The 21,829-nt window shown below is 37.3% G+C and overlaps 1 protein-coding gene across 2 annotated transcripts in view; it reads right to left on the bottom strand.

Annotated features, from left to right (window-relative positions):
* Positions 1-18,111, bottom strand: part of Homer1 (homer scaffold protein 1) — a 130,482-nt gene extending 112,371 nt beyond the window's left edge. For both annotated transcript variants that reach the window (XM_027927710.3, XM_071612466.1), the window contains exon 1: positions 17,346-18,111. In XM_027927710.3, coding sequence (XP_027783511.1) covers positions 17,346-17,350 — 5 coding nt within the window. In that variant the 5' untranslated portion in view covers positions 17,351-18,111. The remainder of the gene's footprint in view (positions 1-17,345) is intronic.
* Positions 18,112-21,829: the final 3,718 nt, after the last annotated feature.

Below are 21,829 nucleotides of genomic sequence, written 5' to 3'. Positions count from 1 at the left end.
CTTACTGGAAAGTAATACTCTCATGGCTCCCAAATCAGAATGAGAATCAGTGAAATCAGAACATTAAAGAAATGAGTTCTTAGAGAATAGCAAGAAAAGGAAAACACACTTTTACATGTATGGTTTTATTTTTTGTTGTTATTGTTTTTTGTGGTGCTGAGGACTAAACCCACGCAAGACAACCACTCTACCAACTAAGCTATATCCCCAGCCCTTTACATGCATATTTCATTAGAAAGGACAGATGAACTCCACAAACTTATTTTCAGTAGTTCACAGCTTTAAAAAATGTTTTCCTCGAGATAGTGGTAGAATGCAAGCTTATGGTGCATGAGTCCCTGGGATTCAGTCCCCACTCCCAGGAGGGAAGAGTTTTTCATGTTCTTTATTTAAAAGCTTAAGATATATAATAATTCAACTGAGTCCTAGAAATGCAACTGAATACTCACCCTTCTTGCTTGGGCTCTCTGTATGCTGAAAACCAGTCTATGCTATATATGGAGTTATGAGTTCTGTGATGCTTGCAGCATACATCTGTGAAAAAATGAAGTTTGCCTTCTTTCCTCATTTCTTGCTTAATTAATGAACCCTATCATTTCTGGAACTACTTAGCTGGCTGTTCTTCCTTGTGTGCAAAATAAAGGAAAAGATAGAAAAAAAAAACCCACAGTAATAACAGCTAGGTTTATTAAGTGCTGACAATGTGCCACATTCTTTTAACAACCTTTAACATATTTTATTCCTTTATTTTCACAATTCTATTGCCATTTTATAGATGAGGAAACTGAGAAACTCAAATAACTTGCCCAAGATCACAGAGCTAATAAGAGACTCACTAATTTAAAAGTAGCCACTGTCTGGCTCTAGAAATCTCACCAGATAGCTATACCATGGTTATAGCTTCTGAGGCCTAAATCTCTATCCCAAGGTTAAAAAAAAAAAAAGTAAAAATAACTTTTTGAAAAGAAACATATATGATCAATTTAGAGCCTGAAAATGAAATTTCATTTTATAGAACAAAGGATATGTCATTTTGAAACCTCTGTCTCTTCAATGATTCTTCTATTTAAAAACACTGCTCAATGGACTAGTTAAAATGGATTCCCTTCAGTATGAAAGTTCCTATTTAAAAAAAAAAATACTATCTAAGCTATCATAAGATCAGAATTAAAACAAGGGTAGAGATGCTAGAGTGACTAGAAAGAAAACAAATGCTTACCTTATCCAGAAAGTTTGAAAATGTTTATCAAGAATAAGACAAGAGGGGCTAGGGTTGTGGCTCAGTGGAAGACCACTTGCCCAGTATGTGTGAGGGACCAGGTTTAATTCTCAGCACCACATATAAATAAATGAATAAAATAAATGTCCATCAATATCTAAATATATGACAGGATAAGTTGCAAAACTGTTTCCAAAATAATAATAAACAGAGTTCTCAGTAGGAATCAGAGAAATGTTTAAGTTCTTATACCAACCAACTTCTCTGACTCTCTATGCATGAAAGAAAAAAGCGTATTAAAGAAAACTTACACCTTTGGCTCACTGCAAGTGAAGGTGTTCTGTGCATGATGTATGTATTGGGCGTAAGTGGGAGATGAGAAGATGAATACTAAATGTAGTCCCAGCCCTCCAAAAAGCTCCAAGACTTTTCACAGGTTTTAGGATGTTTTCCTCAGAAAAAAACATCAAATGTTAAAAAATTGGTGGTATTCTGGCAGACTTACTAGATTGGTCTTCTAAGATAACAGAATGTTCTCTATAGAAGTAAAGGGCAACTAAAAGGGGGGGAGGGGAAGTATGTTCAAATAATCTGAATAGAACATAAAAAATTTAGACATTCCTCTTTCATGCTTCATTTTCAGAAGAATGGAGACAATGAAAGTCCTTCTACCTACTCAAGTACAGCAGTAATTTAAGATTCAAACTGCTTTCAAGAGTACAGACTTGGGCTCCTCTTCTATATGGCCATCTATGCTACTCAGTGTACAGGGTTGATCTCTCCATTCTTCACAAGGATCTGACCAGTCTTATAGTCTCAACATTAAGCAGATGGCTTTATCTTTTACATTTACTAGAATACAAGCTTCACAAAGGCAGGACTCCTTGTTCACAGAAGTTTGTGATACACTTAGTGCCTAACATATTAATAAATACTTGTTACAGGAAACGATGAATGAACTGAGGAAATGGACTCCATCCAGCTAAGGAACTCCCTGTCTCCTGCCCTTAACCTCCAAACTCCATCTAGTCATATCCTTCCTTACAATAAGATATTACCTCCTACTTAATTTTAACTACTCCACCTGTGCTCCAGATCCCATTCTCTCCCATCTGTTTCCTCAATAATCATCCCTCTCTGCTGTAACTTTAAAATATACTAGCTATGAACTCCTTTCCCAGTCCCCAAAGAATGTTTAACCCCATTTTGTGTTAAAAAAGAAAAAGTTTTCTGAATCCTAGAGTTTGCTGAAGCTACACTATATTTCAAAGTTACTTGGTCTTAAGGAAGTCTATATCTCTAATCTACTTCCTCAACATTCATCACCCTCTGTAGCAATTTGGTTTCCATCACAACCCAATTTCATTGCTACTAATTGCCTCATTTGATGATTCTGTTACATTTGATCCTGAATACTCATTTCTTGAAACTCACTCTCTTTCTTGATTTTTGAAACAATATTCTCTCAGCTACTTTGCCTGGGTCCTAAATGACTATTCCCCAGAAATAACCTGATCTGTTCTTTTCCATAAATACCCTAAATGAGCTCATCCACATTCATAATGTCAACCAACACACATTCTAATGAACCCCAAAATGCTATCCCCAGTCAAGTACTTACTTCCTGAATATCAGACCTGGGTATCTAACTACAGGATATTCCCATGTGACCATAAACATTATCAACTTTCAATCTGTGTCTCATCCTGCTTTAAACTTGCTTCTCTGTTCCTGATTCCCTATCTCAGCTAATGGCTAACAAGACAATCTCCTTATTTCCTACCCCAGCTCTCCCCCATCTAAATAGTTCACTGTCGACCCTATAAACATTACTATTTAAATCTGTTGCACCCAGACCCTAATCTATTTTAACTCAAGCCATTATTCTTGACTAAATTGCTACAATTAACCTATTTTGCAATTAATTCTTTTTAAATATTTACTTTTTAGTTTTAGGTGGACACAATATCTTTATTTTATTTTTTATGTGGTGTTGAGGATGGAACCCAGTGCCTCATGCATGCTAGATAAACACTCTGCCACTGAGCCACAACCCCAGCCCTGCAATTAAATTTTGAGTGTCTCTAAGAGCCTAAGATATTTTGCACATATACACCTACCCCTCCCTCAAGTCCAACACTTTCTCCATTTTGCAGTCTGTGCAGCTAATCTACAACACAAGGATGATAATAACTACCAGCCTAAAACTGTTCTATTGTTCAACATTGAAGCAACAGCTTCTAAAGAGGGGTACAAGAAGTAGTTAGTTCTCTTCTTTCATTTCTATTTTTATGTTTTATCATATATAAATACAACTATACCTATTATTTATAAAAATATACACAAATTATATGCATACACATAGATTATGTAATTTATAATATACACATGAAGAAAGATGTTCAAAATCTTTTATGAATATGAGTACCATATCAAGACCACACGAACACAACTAATCCAGAGGAAAGTACAATCCTCTTAACATGACACAGTCATGATCTGGCCCTTAACTACTTTCTTAGTCACGTCTTCCTTAACTACCTTAACTTTCCAATTAGTATATATTTTCTCTTTGCAGTATTACCTATGCCACCCCTCTGAAATGCTCCAACAACTTTCCCCACACATCTCCCTCTTCCCCAACTTTTGTTCTTTCTTTTTAATTTTTTTTTAGTTGTATATGGACATTATTCTATTTATTCATTTTTATGTGGTGCCGAGGATCGAACCCAGTGCCTCACATATGCTAGGCAAGTGTCCTACCACTGAGCCACAACCCCAGCCCAACTTTTTGTTTGCTCTTTAAGGCCCAAAACAAGCACAATGGTTATATGAAATGCCCCTGACCTTCTAAAATAGTGGTGGGCTCTGCCTTCTCTGTGCTCCCAATGTACTTATCTTATTATAGCATTTAAATCAGTTAATTTCTTGTTTACACGTCTAACTACTCATCTTTGTATTGCCAGTATCTAGCATGACTCACGACACAAATTAAGTACTTAATTTTTTTTTTTTTTTTGGTACCAGGGATTGAACTTAGAGGCACTTAAGCACTGAGCCACAACCCCAGCCTTGTTTTGTATTTGATTTAGAGACAGGATCTTACTGAGTTGCTTAGCACCTCTCCATTGCTGAGGCTGGCTCTGAACTCACAATCCTCTTGCCTCAGCCTCCCAAGCCTCTGGGATTACAGGCATGCATCATCATGCCTGGCCTAATTTTTTTGTTTTAAATACTCAAAAGGCTTGATGTTAGAGGACAAACTGTAGCAACACCTTAGTTACCTAACACCACTGAAAGAAGTATATGCTTTATTTTGCTGAGGTTTGGGTTGATGGTCAATTTTAAGTTTTTAACTTAAAATGTGCTTACATTATGCATTGAGTTTTCAGGTTGTTACAAGGGAAAGATTTTTAGAAAGCAGACACTTTATCATCTACCAAATTCCAATCAATTAACCGTCAACATTGTCAAAACATTCTGAAAGATGTCTTATATAAATTCAAGAGCTAAGGGCTCAGTGATTCTGGTCAAACATGGCAAATTAATTGCACACATTTATCTTCCTTTTCTAAAATTCCATTAAAATGAAAGTAAAGGGAAAAAGAAGGTATAAACCCATGACACTAAAGAACAGAAAAATTGGCACCATTGTATAAGCAATTTTAACAGAAGTTTTCAAAGATGGAAAATAGGAGGAATAGTATCTGACTGGGCAAAACCAAGAAAACCACAAAGTGTGTACAAAGGAGAACTAAGTGAACAAGAACTTGCTGGCTGGAATTTAGAGGCAAAGAAACTACAGAGGAGATGTGAGGTATGCTTCTGAAATTGGGGAGTAAATTCAAAATTTAAAATAACACAGAAATGAGAACCCACAGCAGCTCCAATAGTCATTCAACTACCTTTCTCAATAGCAAAAACAAACAAACAAACAAAAAAAACAAAACAAAACAGGAATGAGGTCCAAAATAAAAGCATTAAGAGAAAGACAGTGGAATGAATCTGATGTAACTTTTCTATTTACATATATGAATATACCACAGTGAATCTCACTCACCATCCACAAGACTGGGATCCTAATTAGAAAAAGATATAGTCCATGCTTGTATAAACATTTAAAAATAGATTCTGTCATGTATAACTAAAAAGAACAAATAAAAAACTACATACCTTCAGAACTTTTCTGATTCTAGCATTAAAAAAGAGAAAGAGGTTGTAAACAGAACCATGTTCTAAACTCCCCACTTCAAAATTCATTTTGAATTTACTCCCCAATTTCAGAAGCAGATAAGCCTCCTATATATACACATATATACACGGAAAAATATACTTACTTTTCTCTTAGAATGCGAACAGGTGTCTACCTGTGAAGATAAAGATTCTTTTCTAAAGAAACTGAACAGTCTCAGGGAGAAAACCTACAATCTCAGAGAATAGGCCTCACCATACACTTGGAGACCATCCATGAAAAGCCCAGTTCACTGCCTAAATCCCTAATATGAAGGCTACCAGTGGCAGACCCCACTAATTCACAAAGAACATTTAATCAGCTTTTTAGTATCTCATTCTTATATACAGCTGAGGATCACCAGATAGACCAGGCAAGTTTCTAAATGAAATAAGAAACTAAATCAACAAAAAAGAACATGAAAGAATTTAAGAAATAGAGTGTTTTTGAAGATTTGTTTTCTATGTCCTCAAATAAGATTGAAAAAGAAGACTTAGAAATTAAACATTATGTAGAAATTAAAAATCCAATATTAGTCAGGGAAATTCTTTAAGAAAGCAAAATAAAAAGAAAGCAAAAAGGCAGACAAGACATAACAGAGGTCTAGCATCCAACCAATATGCAGTTCAAAAAGGACAGAGGGAAATTGGGTAAGAAAATATGTCTTGCCAGGCATGGTGACACATACCTGTAATCCTAGTGACTCAGGAGGTAAGGCAGAAGGATTACAAATTCAAAGCCAACCTCAGTAATTTAGTGAGGACCTAAGCAACTTGGGGAGACCCTGTCTCAAAATAAAATAAAAAGGGCTGGGGTTGTGGCTCAGTGGTAGAGTACTTGCCCAGCATGTGTGAGGCCTGGATTCAATCTCCTGTACTGCAAAAAACAATATCAAAAAGAGTGGATATATTGATATTTGAGTATTTGGAAAACATCTACAAGTACATGATGTGGTATGCCAGGGAGAATTCTAAAATGAGCTCCAAGATTACTATCACCTAGTAGGCATTTTCTGTATAATCCTTTCCTCTTGAGTGTGGGTAAAATCAGGTTTTTCTTCCCCTTAGTTCAAAGTTATATTTTTTGAAACTGGAAAGGAGGAGGGTATCCACAATGGAATGATACACAAATGTTTAGATCATGAATCAGCCGATTTTGAGTTAGCCAAAAGAAAGCTTATTCTAAGTAGCCTGGATCTATTCAGGTGAAAAGATGATGAATCAGAGGCTTCTATTGCTGGCCTTGAAGACATGGTCTCTGAAAGCTGCAATTAAAAAAAAAAAAAAAATGAATTCTACTGACAACCAATGCAGAGTGAAAGCGTATGCCCATCCATGGATAAAAAAGACTTTATTCCCAGCTGACACCTTGATTGTTGCTTTATGAGACTCCAAGAGGAAGATCCAGCTAACCAGTGCCAGAACTCCTGACCCACAGAAACTATGAGAAAGTAAATGGGTGTTGTTTTAAGCCAAAGTGTTGGCAATTTGCCACACAACAAAAGCGAATATTTATGGCATGTGGACAAATAAGAAAATCAAAGTAAAACAACTTAGAAGGAAATCATATTTTCTTTCAAAGCAAAAAATTTCAGAGTCAATGCAGTGCCAGATAGTTGAATAATAATAAAGATACATTTAGAAATACCATAAAGTAAAAGAAACTCTGAATTAGAAATGTACATAGAGCACAGTGGTGCAGGCCTGCAATCCAAGCTACTCAGGAGGCTGAGGCAGGAGGATCACAAGTTTAAGGCCAGCCTGAGCAACTTGGCAAGACTCTGTCTCAAAAATAGGGAGATGAGGAAAGGGGCTGGAAATACAGTTCAGTGGTGTAGAGCTTATCTACATGCGCCAAGCCCTGATTCAATTCCCAGTACTTTAAGAAAAAAAAAAGTTAAGAAAAGATATGAGCATAACTGGTAATTGCTGCTACATACAATCAGGTCTAAGGAGAGAGATCAATTTCAAGTTATCCCGGATCTTTTAGCTTATAAAAACAGATATGCAGCAGCTAAATCAGGTGGTTTGCTTCCTAGTTTCAAAATTACACCTTTGTGTAACTTGAAAGGAGACAGACATAGAACCTTTAGGAATCAATAGAGCTTTTGAAAGGATAAGTTTCTCACATTTGTAAGCTGTATTTATCAAATGCCATCTCTCTTCAACATAGGGTCTCTAGACCAGCAGTATCAGCATCACTTGGGATTTGTCAGATCAGCAAATATTTGGGCCCCAATCCTAGAACCACCATAGAATCAAAAACTCTAGGGGTAAGGAAGTCCAGCAATCTGTTTTATTTTTAACAATCCCTCTAGGTGATTCTAATGGGGGTCCAAAACTGAGAACTATTGATATACTGTTAATTTCTGCCACCATCATACTATGCTCTGGTCTTCCCATTTCCACAAAGTTAAAATATTTCCAAACTTATTGTATCTGACCTGATCAACTGTTAGTTCATAGTAGCTTAAAAAATGTTTTCTGGAATAAGGATAAGGTTTAGATGTGTTTCTTTGACCAGAGGGTTTTTAAAAACAATGACTTCAGGCCACACGTGTTCTCCTCACTTTGCTACAGTCCCTACTAACCCCTACCATCTTCTGCCTTACAATATCACACATTCTTTTCTCCCCCAGCCAATGACAACATTAGAGTTTGGGACCTCAGGGGAAAATAATTTCAAACTAACAATAATTTTAAATCAGGGAACAATATGATCCAATCTTCTCTTACAAATGAGAAAATCAAGTTAACTTCTAGTGACCTCATTATGATTCAGAAATTGTACAATATACTACATCTGTCCCTTCCACTTATGGGTCTCTACTTTCAATGCCTTAAGAAAAATGTTTCAAGATAACATCAAGCTTTCTTTTTCTGATTTGAGACTTTCAGAGAACTAAATCCTAACTACTCAAATATTACAAAGATTCATGTGCCCAGTAACTACTAGGGCAGATAATAAGAGTTTGATAAAATTTACAATTTCAGATCAAATCTGGAAACTTTGTAACACAATAATGTAAAATCATTTTTAAGTATTTCAATGTACTCCAAATACACTGAGCAGAGATTTAACTTCACTAAAATTAAAATGGAGGTTTTTTTCACTATCTATAATAAAAACAATAGACATACATTTAAAGAACTCATCAAGATGCAAACTTATATTAAATGTGAATGTTTCTTTAAAGAACTGTGAAGAATTAGAAACCCCTCTCCAAATGAATGTCTCTCTGTGCGAGTATCCATTAAGATCCCCTGAACTAAAAGCCCTGAGGAGCTATAAGATTTTAGTATATGCTCTGCCATTTCACAACTACATAATCTCCCATAAGACACATTCTCCCTTCGAGGTAGGTCTCTTTCTCCATTAAAATGTGCAGATTATCATTAATATTCTGATAAGTGAAAACTCCTCATATTTAAAATAAGAAACAATTTTTGCTGTGTAGGAACTGTTTAGCCAATCCTGAATGAAACAATGAAATAAAATTTGAGATGAAGAAGCTAAAGCTGATACAAATACCTATGTATCCATATGTAGGAACAGTGACTGATCCTGATAAATTTTTACTGTAAATATCAAAATTTTTAAAATACTTTAATCTTAAATCTCAAGATAAGCTCCAAAACTTAAATGTACTCATTTTAGAGAATCTAAAGCAGAAGGACTCACTCAATACAGTTTCAATCTTTCCTCCCAGGAATAAACATGGAAGCACTTAAATGAATCTCATTTGAATCTTTTTATACATATACAGGCATATTTTATCTAGCTGAGGTCATAAAGAATATATAATTTGGGCTGGAGTTGTAGCTCAGTGGTACAGCGCTTGCCTACCATGTGTGAGGCACTGGGTTCGATTCTCAGCACCACATAAAAATGAATGAAAATAAAGGTAATGTGTCAATGTACAACTAAAAAAAAAAAATTCATAAATATTTTATCTCCTAGTTTCTAAATGACCATTGTACCATCTTTAAAAACATTCTTTAGACTAGCTTCCTACCATATGAATAGCTATAATATACCTGTAGATAATAATGATCTTAGAATACACTGATATATTGCAAAATAAAATTAAACAGCAATATTATCATTAAAGTCTTACTATATCCCCCCCACTGATATCAAAATAGCATATATATCACTAATAAAATACTAAGAGAAAGCAGCAATGAAAATAGAGAACTAAAATTTTGAAGATTATCAGTTGAGTAGGGAAAAGAGCAGCCAACAAGACATAGAATTTTTTTTTCTTTTTTTTAAATGAGCAGAATCTCAAGAAAGATGAATTTAAGGGTGACTTGAGGCTCTTCCATTCAGCTTAAGTTATACAGATCCCTGGCCACACAGAGTAAACAAGAGTAGGTAGAATCCTCCTTCTGTAAATATCCTAAGAAATGGCAGTCATTAGGTGAAGCATATGAATTTTAATGCTAAAAGCTAAGAGACATATTCATTAACAACAGAGTATGATAGAAAACAACACAAAAAGGAAGCAAGGAAAAGGTAAAGAGATAGGCTAAGCATATTTAAATAATATAAAAAGTTTTAAAATAACTATCCCATGTAAGTTTGAGAATATATAGATCTATCTTCCATGAAGGAACACTGATAGAAATTTCTGAGTATTCTGAGATCTTTGACAATCAATTCCATTTAAGATAATTAAGATAATATCTTAGAGATCCTTATTAAGAGCTGAATGGGAGAAACTGAAAGTAACTAGGGCAGAAAATTCTGAATCACAAAAGTTCCTTAGAGAATAACCTGACTTCTTGAAGATAGTTAAATGAAACAAAAGGATGGTAATACCTACTTAAGTAAGGCTGAGGTACACTGAAAGGTAAAGGTGAAATGATTCAACAATTTACCTAGAAAAATAACAGGTACATTCAATTTTATGACTAATTACTAGAAATCAGGATTTTCTATATACTAAAATTGGGCCCTAAATTTTTTCAGTTAATTGTTATTTCCTAACAGACTAATACATTAAGTACTGTGTACTAGTCTGTTAGGAAACAACGTCTAATGCCCATAAAAATGCTTATCAGAGCTGTGGCTCCTAACCCCCCACTCCTGGGGCTGGAACTCAGAACCTCCCAGCACCCTTCCATTAAGACTCTACAAGTAAAGACAAATGATTCTGGAAAACCCCTTCTACTGGGGACAGGGAACATGAAAGACACTCTTCTACAGCCCTCTGGCCTATAAGGCATGTGAACACGTGGATCCGAATATTCCAATAGACATGACGTGATAAACATGACTTTAAATGACCTTACGAACTAAAACTTGTTATCTGTGGTCTTCGGCAGTTTTTTGTGTTTAATTTCCTTCTAGCCCTTGTTAGGTAATATCACAAAGAGCTCTCAGTCCTTAACTGTTCTTCCTTCAGGACTTGGTGCCAACTCTTTTCAAAAATAATGTGGAAGCTCTTCATGTTTTACAGAATATTAAAATATTTATAAAACAGATTTTTTAAGCTAATATTAGGTATTAAGGGATTAAGGTGACTTTTCAAAAGCTGGAGAAACTGCAAAGGTAAAATGTACTATAAAGATAAAATATTGATTACTAATTTTCTGGATTTTACTAACAACTTTTAAATTTTTTGATACAAAGAAACAATGACGTTTTGCCTTCCTTTAGTAGTCTACCTTAAAAGGCAGGTAAGTGTAAATAAAATTTGGGCTGGGTTTGTGGCTCAGCGGTAGATCACTCACCTAGCACTTTCGAGGCTCTGGGTTCGATCCTCAGTACCACATAAAAATAAATAAATAAAATAAAGGTATTGTGTTCCTAATAGACTAATACATTATGTATTATGTACTAGTCTGTTAGGAAATAATAATACAACAGAAAAATAAATATTTAAAAAAATTTAGTTCTACATGTTTTAAATTATTTTAACTAAAAGTCATATTAGCTTCACCATCCATTATTGAGGGAAAAAACCCATAAGGAATTACTTTTATTTTTCCATTACAAGGAAACTAAAGAGTCACTAAAAAGATTCCCTATAAAATTAATTCTAAATTAAACTTACCAAAAAAGTGAAGAGATTTTTGGAAACTTTAAAAAACAAAATGGAAAGTAAAATCCAAGTAGAGGAAAAGGCAAGTCATAAAAAAGATATGTCATTTACTTTATCCTCCCCCCGACCAAAAAAAAAAAAAAAAAAAATTGCTTTAAAACCAAGCAGCTTTGATTCTTAGCAGTTTCAACTTTTTTTCTTTCTCATACGTTTTATTAAGGAACAAAGCAATGACAAATGTGTCAGACTTACATCAGACAGGAAAGGGAATATTAAGGAAGTATTAAATACTAAAATTAAAAACACAGCTGGGAACCGTGGTACATGGTGTAAATCTCAGTTGCTTGGGAGGCTGAGGCAGGAGGATGGAAAACTCAAGGCCAGCCTCAGCAATTTTGTAAGACCCTGTCTCAAAAAAAAAAAGGGGGGGGGCTGGGGATGTGGCTCACTGGTTAAGCACCCCTGCATTCAATCTCTGGTAAAAAAAAATAATAAAATAAAATAAAGAACAAGTTCATGGATAAATCTGTCTTTTAACAAGAGTGATCATAGGGAGGCTGGGGATGTGGCTCAAGTGGTAGCGCGCTCGCCTGGCATGAGTGCGGCCCGGGTTCGATCCTCAGCACCACATACAAACAAAGATGTTGTATCCGCCAATAACTAAAAAATAAATATTAAAATTCTTTCTCTCACTCTCTCTTAAAAAAAAAAAAGAGTGATCATAGAGTGCCTAATTTTATACTATCTAGAAAGGTATGCTATAAAATTTCAGATTTTTTTTTGCCTAAAATTAAGATTCTAAACATTTGATTTAATTCACACATTGAAGACCACTGAACAATCATTTTTGAAAAGCTTTTGAAGTTTTACCTACTCCTGCAATACCATTCAGTAAGATGTGAAAATTGTAGCTCAATTCGTGGTGAGATATCTATATAAATGGCCAGGTGTGATGGTGAACACCATTAATCCCAGAGACTCAGGAGGCTGAGGCAGGAGGGTTGCAATCTCAAGCCAGCCTCAGCAACTTAATGAGACCCTCTCTCAAAATTAAAAAAATAAATAAATAAAAAGGGCTGAGGATGCAGCTCAGTGATAAAAACTCCCAAGTTCAACTCTGAATATGAAAAAAAAAATCTATTTAAATATTCTTTATTGTACATTCATTCTTTTGATGAAGATATTTAATGAACTTTAAAACTTATAATGCCTCAAAATTATAAGTCTTTGTGATCTCTAGGAAAACCTTGCTCATTTCACAAAGAATCTCAGAAACTGCAAGAATTTCTACTGTATTAGCCACAGGTCTCACAAGTATTACAAAAAAGCAACAGAAACAAAATATTGCATATTTCATTCAACTAGACAGTTCCTAACTAGTAAAGATATACTAAAGCTATTTAAAATGGTCATTTAAAAATTACATTTGAATAAAATTTATATTGTAAAAAATTGTATCAGAAAATATTAAATATTTGGACTCATTTCCCTACTCTTCTGACCTGTTAGTTAGATTAATCTTAAATAACAAATCAATTTAGTAACTAAAAGTAAATACTTTTAAGCCCTTCGACTAAATACCAATGAACTGGGGGAGGAAAAAAAAAATCACGGGCCTGTAGGGAGAATGAACATTTTGAGATGTTACCATCTTTTTTATTTGAGCCATTCAATCACTTCAAACCATAAACTATGTATAAAGACAATTTCTTTCATCAACCCCTTAATTCTCAAATTCACTATTTCATGACCACCTGAAAGTACCTCTGAAAGGAAGATACCATGCTGTTTCCAACATTTTTACCATTGTAGCTGAAAAGCCCTAATTCTAAAGTAGACCCACTCAGCCAGGTACACATCTCTTAATCACCATTTCTTTCCTCTCCACTTTGGAACTTTCCAGAGCTTTCCAATCATTTTCTCTACCTAGTCAGAGTTCATTGTTCTAGCTTGGTGTTTTACAGGACAACATACAATATCAAATTTTAAATGATTTTTAAAACTTTACTTATACTACTTTCCCTTACTTATACCACTTTGCTTAAAACCCGATATTGGTTCCACCACTAAGAGCAATGTTTTTCAATCTGCCAGTTGTTAAATCAATTTCATGGATCCTGCCATTTCTTCTTAAAAATGAAATTGAATGGAATAGAATAGAAACTACCAGAGCCAATCACACAAAGTAGGGGTATTATTTTCTGCCACTTTATTAATTATGTGTGAACATACTAGGTCACAATGTTTAAAAAAAAAAATGCATGTTACCAATGGTTTATTCCTTAAGGAAGCTTGAAATATACCAGCCAGCACAACCCAGTCTTTCATTCAGTCTACAAGGCTAACTTGGTCCCTGAATAAGGCTCTAAATCTCTCTTACCAAGGTAAGCCAAGCAAATGAAGGAAGGCCCATGCCAAGTTTTTTGCAATTGCTCTTCTTGGTGACTTCACTGTTCTGCCTTGAATGCCCTTTCATTTGTCTACACGGCCCACCTGTTATTCACCTTTCATTATGTAATATCACCTATTCCACAAAACCTTTTATCCTTCTGCAGCGTTTAATAACCCTCATACACATTTTGTGCCTCTATAATGCCTAAGATTATAGCTTCCTCAACATTCCACTGTACTTTATTTTAAACTTGCTTTCTTCCCAGTTTTGAAAGTATAAACTCCTTGAGGGAAGGAGCACATTTTACTAGTCTCAGTTGAGCGACTGAGCTCAGCACTTGCCTCATATAATACTTGCTGAAAGATGGTAAAATGAACAAATAAAGAATTAAGGACTGGTATTTAAACTGTTTTGTTTTTAAGATTGACAGGATGGTTGCCTTTGCAACAAAGCTTACTCATCCTGCAAAGGTGGATCAAGATTTCGGCATTTTTGCTACAACCCCCAAGATCAGAACCTCTGATCAGGCAGGCAAGTTATGCAAATGGTGTCAGTTTCCTGTCTTTTTACAAAGACAAGACTCAGTTCATGTCGCAAAGTAGCAGCACCACTTCCATACTGCAGAAAGTTATGTGGAGATGGGGGAAAGGAGAGACTCAAGGTTGGGATAGGCAGGTGAAACTTTTAAAAAAAAAAATTAAACTCCATTAGTAAGGGAGAACCCTATTTAATACAACTAGCTCTTATGGTGGGGGACTAACAAGGCTAACAGGGGGAATAATACTAGGTTGCCAATATGAGCTAAGTAAAAAACAAAAGGTAGCATGAAATAACTGGTTGAAGTTATTTGATTTCTATTGTCTACTCTAATAGTTCTGAAATAGCTACTGACTCACCACTCTCACTATGAGATATGACTTGGGGCGGTGGAGAGGGGGTGTCAAACCTAATAAGGGCTCTCTCTCAGAGACTTTTAAGCTTTTCATGGACCTTATCTTTCATACATAAACATCTTTATTGGGGAAAGTCTGATGCACATATTTTACTTCAACTGTCTTCACTGCAATTAAAAAGTTTACTAACATCCAAGATACTTTGACAGACTCTGCCAACTGTCCGTTTCAGCTGTTCTTTGCCTTTTCCACTTAGTTCACAAACGATTACAGGAGTCTTAATGTTTTTCTGCCTAAATTAATCACTCATTAAAAATAATTCCTTTGCTTAGATTTTGCTCCTACTTGTAACTGTATAGGCAAAGAAATCATATTTTAACCTAACATTAATCACAAATATATTTGTAATATGTCAAATTCTTCATTCACAATATTAAACTGTCTGAGTATGGTAATTTAGATTGCCCAGGTAAAACTTAAAAGGAAACAGGTTTAAATGGCCTTTAAGTAGGTCCAGGTGTCTTTTTTATTCCACAAACATTTGTTAGGTATATGAACCTAAAAAGTGTAGAAACTTCTGCAAATGCCTTTGCTGTATGCTGTCCTCTTCTATTTCCACCTCTTTCAACAACTCAAATAAAACAAGTCACTCTTAAATGAGAAAGGGTCATATTTCCAAATATAGTTTGGAAAAATAATGCCACAAATGCCCACTCCTTTTTAACAGCACCTTTAAAATTTTACTTTAAACAGGGCAAGCTTGTTTATAAACAAATTTAATTATGCTAGTGTCGAATACAGGTTTACTGTCATATTTTAAAACCTAGTCCCCTTAGTATAGTTCATTCCTTGCTTTCTTTAGTAAAACAATGGGCAGTCTTGTCCTTTAAAGGTTGTGGAAAACTGCTTTTCTTCCATGATACGACCACTCTACAGTCTGGAGAGTGCAGCCTTCCACATGAAAAACTGCTGCTTGATTTTATGTGTGTGTGCACAAGCATGCTCACACTCCACCACGTTTTAAACAGAGGATCTGCAGAAGCTCAAGGGAAGCCATATTTCAAAGGCTTTGAATATTAGCATTTTTCAGTATTTTCTCTCATTTAAAATGGGTGCAATTCAGCCAAACACTTTTCAAATGCCATTATTTCCCAATTTAAGTGCTTAGGCAGATTAGAGGGGAGAAAATTTCTCCATCTCAGTGGTACACTTCAAGAAACCACTAGTGATCATTAAAATGGGAGGAGGAATAAAATAATTCATTTTTACAGGGTGGAAAAATCTTTAAAAGTCACCTATCTCCTTCGCTTTACAGATAAGAGAACAGTCCATACTGGTGAGGTAATTCGCCTTAGGTCAATAAAGGACTAAGAGCAGCACTAAAAATAGAATAAGGTATTTAAATTACTCTTAGTAGTACCCCTAAGTTATGCAAGATATATTCTCATAATTTATAATTTAAGTCTTAAAAATAATTATCACCTTCTCATTAATTCCTGAGGAAGAACTCTTACAATATGTTCTAAATTTTTTAAAGTTGTTTGGGTTTAATAAACTTCAGATTCTAACTCCCATAAAAAGGTACTACTGAATTACTCCAAATTAGTGTGTGTGCACACCTCTACATCATCAAAACGAATCTGAGTCCATTTCAAACCTTGTCTCTCAGCTACACTTTAGATATGTTTGTTCAACCACGAAAATGAAAATTCTGGAACTTCTTCTTTAACAGAAAGCACTGACAATCTCAAAGACATGAGTGGGTCATTACTGCAATAATATACTATGGGCTCCAGCCTAAATTGGGTAGTCACTAGCATTTTATCAAGCTACAGTGTGAGGAGCTAAAAGTTTGAGAAGTGTACTCTTCTCTGGCTTTAGGTACGAAAGACAGTGCAGCTGAAGGTCTCAACTTAAAAGTGAAAAAGTGCCTTTCATTAAAAGCTTTTCCTGTTCCAGCTCAGATCTACCCAGTGGACTCCCACTGTGGAGACCGCATCAATGAGACTTTCAGATTTTCGTTTCAATGCCCAATAAATCAACTATACATTTTAGCTTTGGAGATTCAAGGACAAAACAGAGGGCACTGTGAGGGCAACAATTTACACTGGATCACTTTCAAGGACTGTAGTCCAACCACTCGTTACAATCATTCCTTTGTGTAACCGATTATTGCCAAAGTACTGAAAAGAATGGCAGTACATCTCCTTGAAAGATACTCGTCAACAAAACCTAAGATGACATGATTTTGGTAAGGAACTGATGCAGCAGTTTGATCAATGAAGCGGTTATTTGACAGAATATATTGTTTGTAATTATAATCTTATTAGGAATATTTAAGTTACAAATGTGCATGTTCCTTAATTCTGACCTCTGGTGCCACACTATAAAAATACAAAAATAACTTATTAAAAGGTTACCACACCTCTATTTTAAAGTAGGACCAGCTTAGCAAAAGAGCAGATTTGCTTGAAAACAACAAACAAAACAGTCACCACCACCACTCAATAACACACATACATAAATAGATTCCAAACTGTGATAAGCACAAAAATCCTTACCCCATTTTGCCCAATGAAAACTTGTTCTGAAGTTTCTGCTCTTATGCTACGGAATAACTTCCAAAGGAATTTCTCCGTCTGCTATTTCGCAGTTGCTTTCCACCTCCCCCCCGAGATTCTTTTCCGGAGGTATTTCAATGATGTCGATAATTCAATTAGTTCTCTTAGGTAAAATGATTTCTCTCGTCAATACCAAAACGTTCAAACAGAGGTGGCATTTGCTTATTAAGAGTTAAAATGCTGCGTGGAGGAGATCGCGGTCAACTCTATTCCACAAAAATGAGTGTACATGTAGGAAAACGCAGAAACCAGCTTCACCGAGTCCTATAAAAAATGAGTTCGCTGGTCATTTCGCTCATGTCCTCCACGACACTCAGGGAGAGCCTGGTAACTCGGCCTTTTCGGTGCTAAGGCTGTGGGTTCAAATTTCTCCACCACACCAGGTCCCTGGGGGTGTACTGTGCAACCCAACGCGACGTGCACTTTAATAAAAAATCCTAAAAGCAGTAATGCCACTGCTTCCCTGCGCTCACATTAGAAAAAACTATATAGAAAAATCTCCTGGAAGTGCAAACCCAGCAGCTCGCGACGTGCACGGCACTCCACATCGGAATCTGTCTTTTAAATTTTCCCCTCCTAAGATTCGGAGCAGAAAGAAGGTGGTGAGGAGGAAGAAAAGGCTGGGCAGGATCGATTCATTCTCCCGAGGAGAATAAACGGAGCCATTTCCAGGCAGGCAGCAGGCTGGGGGCGCAGCGCACGCCGGGGAGCAGGGGGAGGGGGCCCGATCCCACCTCCCTCAGCCCCTTCCCGCCCCCCGCCGCCGAGCACAATGGAGCCCGGCTCGCGCCCAGCTCTTCATTCGAGGCTGCCCCCTCTTCGCTCTTTTCTTCTGGGCACAGCGGGTCTGGAGCTCTCGTCGGTGGGGAATGAATGAATCAGAGAGCCAAGCTCCACGCCTTCCCCCGGCACCCAGCTCCGGGGCGGCCGAGAGGCGGCGGTGGAGGGGCTGAAGAGTCGACGGGCACCCGCCCCACCTGAGGCGGGAAGCTAACGCCGCGTTGAGGGCTGAGGAACGGGGCTCGAAGCTGTGGGAGAGCCGCCACTCCAGCGCCCCCACCTCTGCTCGTCTCTCACGCTCCGCGCCGCCGCCACGCGCCGCCTCACATTCCCCGGGCCCCGCCGCTGCCTCTTCACACTTCCATCACCGCCCGCCTCCACCGGGCTCCGGCTCCCGCTGGGCAGAGCGGTGGCAGCCTCGGCGGCCTGAAGCCACCGCTGCCTCCGCCTCCACCGGCCCGCGTGCAGAACGGAGGGTGCCGCTTCCCCGATCAGCGCCGCCGGCGTGAGGCGAGCGCGGCAGCACAGCGGGCTGCGGGGGGCGGAGGACGGAGAGGGGGCGGGGAGAACGAGGGGCGAGCTCGGTCCCTCCTCCAGCTCGCGGGAGGGGCGGGAGAGGCCGCCGCGGCGGAGGGGTGAGCGCGGACCAGTCCCGAGGGCCGCCGGGCCCTCAGGGAAGCGGGAGACAGCAGAATCACGAGGCGGCGGGGAAGGCTGGTGGTCAGGGACCGAGCTGGCCCTCGTGGGGAGCTTGGCCAGCTGTCAGGTCCGTCAGTTCGTCCTTCCTTCCTTCCCCCCTCCCCTAGTGGCCCGCGGCGGGCGGGCCTTGGGCTCTGCTCCTCCGCTGTTTCCTGGCCCGGCTCCCTGCCGCCACAGCCTCCTCCGCACCCCACACCAGGTGCTCGCGCTGTGTCTCCATCCTCCCTGCAGGAGGACCTTTAAATAGCAACGTCAGCGCGCTCTTCTCCGCACACACGTCACCCGCCGCTCACGTCACCGGGGTGCGGGGGATGATGTCACGCGGCCGGAAGTACTGCTAAATTAGGGAAGGAGCAGGAGGAGGAGGATTCGGCGAGCTCCTCTGTGCCCACCTGCTCTCGCTTCTCCTTAAAGGCCAAAGCACAGGAGACAGCCCAAGAAGAGCTCGAAGAAGGAAGCGGCGGGAGGAGATTTCCTTGCAGTAAATGTGCCAAACGCGAGTGAATCATTCATAACAACAGTGCAGAAGTGTCAAGCGGGTAATATGCTATCTCCCACTCCCACCTCTGTTGCTGCAGCATTCCCGGGCTTCTCTTGTCCCAACCAGCAGGGGAATGTGGGAGGAAGAGCCTGATCGCTAGTAATTGATACTCTGCCAACGAGTGTTGGGGAAAAATCACCTAAATTTTCCAGAGGTTTTGAGTATCATTCTGGACATAGTCAACTTTTAATCGCACCCCCTCCCCTTAGTGGTTACCTAAATTATGGACAGAGTGGAACCATGAACAAACATTATAATGTTATAAAGGATAATAATTAGAGGAGAGGAAGGACATCACGTTATTTAAATATTTTCATTTGCAGAAAGCAGTGGTTTGGCATGGAATAATTAATCAAATTTATTCAAATAAAACTTAGTTCACTCAGATAATTACCCTCATATTCACTGCAAATGCCAGTGAACCCTCTTAGTTGCTCTTTATTAAGAATAAGCATTCAATACCAAATCCTTTTTATTAACACACACACTTACATTGTTTTTGTCTTTCTTAGTTTCTTAGTAAAATACATTAATATAATATCTCAAGTATGTTGTTTTTCATTTCCTATATGGTAAGAATGAATAGCCATTTAGATTTACGGCTACAGGTGTGTGTATAAAAATCACATTATGAGTGCCTTTTACATTGTAAATTGCCGTAAATTTTTAAACAGCTTCATTGTTTTAAGGCAGCTTATTGTTAGATTCAAATAATGACCACTGATTTTATTTGATTAAACTTGATAATCATGACTCAGAAATAGAATTACTACATACTACCAAATTCCATTACTGTTTCAGGGTTAGTCTGTAAATTCATTGGCCATGTTTTGTAAACCCAAATCTGGACACACCATTTGACATTAAATAAAATATTCAAAATCTGAAGTGACCTGGAATATTCAGGACGTAAGATTACCAAACTATGATAGTTAGGAGAGTTAAAAATTAATATCAATGCAATACAAAAGCCAAAACAATAGAATATATATACTGTGTGATTTCTTTAAAAATGTGTTTTTTTAATGTTAAGTAACTCACATGATTCCTAATTAAGGAACCTTGGTTTTCAGCTTTCTGCATTTACATTTTCTTGCTCAAGTTAGAAGCCCAAGATTAAAAGACACCAACAAAAAGTTAGGGCCAATCTGCTACTGATTCAAACTTCCTGGTTATCTTTACATAAAATCATGATCTTCCTTAAAGTTTAAAATAGTAAAGGTAGTGAGTTTTTTTTTTTTTAAGGGTTATAATGAAAGGTTAATGAAAAGCAATCCCTGCTTGTCAGTTTGTCTAATATATGTTGTTATCATACTAATGGAAACTTATACTAGTATATTTCAGACAAATGGAGTTTCTTATGTATAAGATAACAAAACTGCCATTCTTCAAATAGTGTCATTCCTGAACCACTGCAAATTAAAATGCAAATTGTGTTATTACTTTACAAAAATTATAAACTACTGTAATCCCAGCAGTTTGGGAGGCTGGGACAGGAGGATCGCAAGTTCAAAGCCAGCCTTAGCAAAAAATGAGCCACTAAGCAATTCAGTGAGACCCTGTCTCTAAATAAAATACAAAATAGGGCTGGGGATATGGCTCAGTGGTGGAGTGCCTCTGCGTTCAATTACTGGTACCAAAAAAAAAAAAAAAATTATGAACTATTTCTTATCTGAACTGAATAATTTTCTTTCCAGCTCCTTCCCTCCATATTAATTAAAGCTCTCACTTTACAATTTTCAAACACTTCATTATACCCTTTCATCACAACTACCTCTCACAATTTTTTCCCTGATTTTTACCCAACTGTCAAAACAGTTTGTCAGCTGCCTTCAAGCCTTTAGAATACTGACCCTTCATTAGTTTCTACCTTTCACAGCTATGTTAATACTTCTCAGCTGTCTTTTGTCAACAAAGTTGAGAGCAACCTTTTCCTACATAAATCTTAAGGTATACTAAAATATTACCCAAAATTTGTGTGATTACTTCAGCCTCTTAATCTAGAAAATTCTACCTGTAATTGGTCAATTTTTGTTATTAGTTTGTGTGGGAATATTATGTCAGGAAGTACATAGATGTCCGTATACCCTAACATAGAAACATTTTATATAATATAAGGATATCTTCTCAGAATATAAATATACCTTTTATTCCTCCTTGAAACAATTCTGATACAGTTTTGAGGGGATTCAGAGAAACTTTCTATGGTTTTCTATCTATAACTAAGTACCTTTTCTTCCAGAATCAGCTAATGTAACCCAAATTCTAGTCGTGAATTTCCAACGCTGATTTCTTTTAGTTGTTTGTTTTGTTTTGTTTTTTAAATAGCTTCCTAGAAAGTAATGTATTTTCTTTTACCGGAAGAGGAAGAAAATACTTTGGTAGCATTTCAGATTTTTAACAG

Source organism: Marmota flaviventris, chromosome 5, assembly GCF_047511675.1.
Source record: "Marmota flaviventris isolate mMarFla1 chromosome 5, mMarFla1.hap1, whole genome shotgun sequence".
Taxonomy (NCBI): domain Eukaryota; kingdom Metazoa; phylum Chordata; class Mammalia; order Rodentia; family Sciuridae; genus Marmota; species Marmota flaviventris.
Note: the sequence above shows the minus strand (reverse complement) of the source record. Positions and strands in the feature narration are given on the sequence as shown.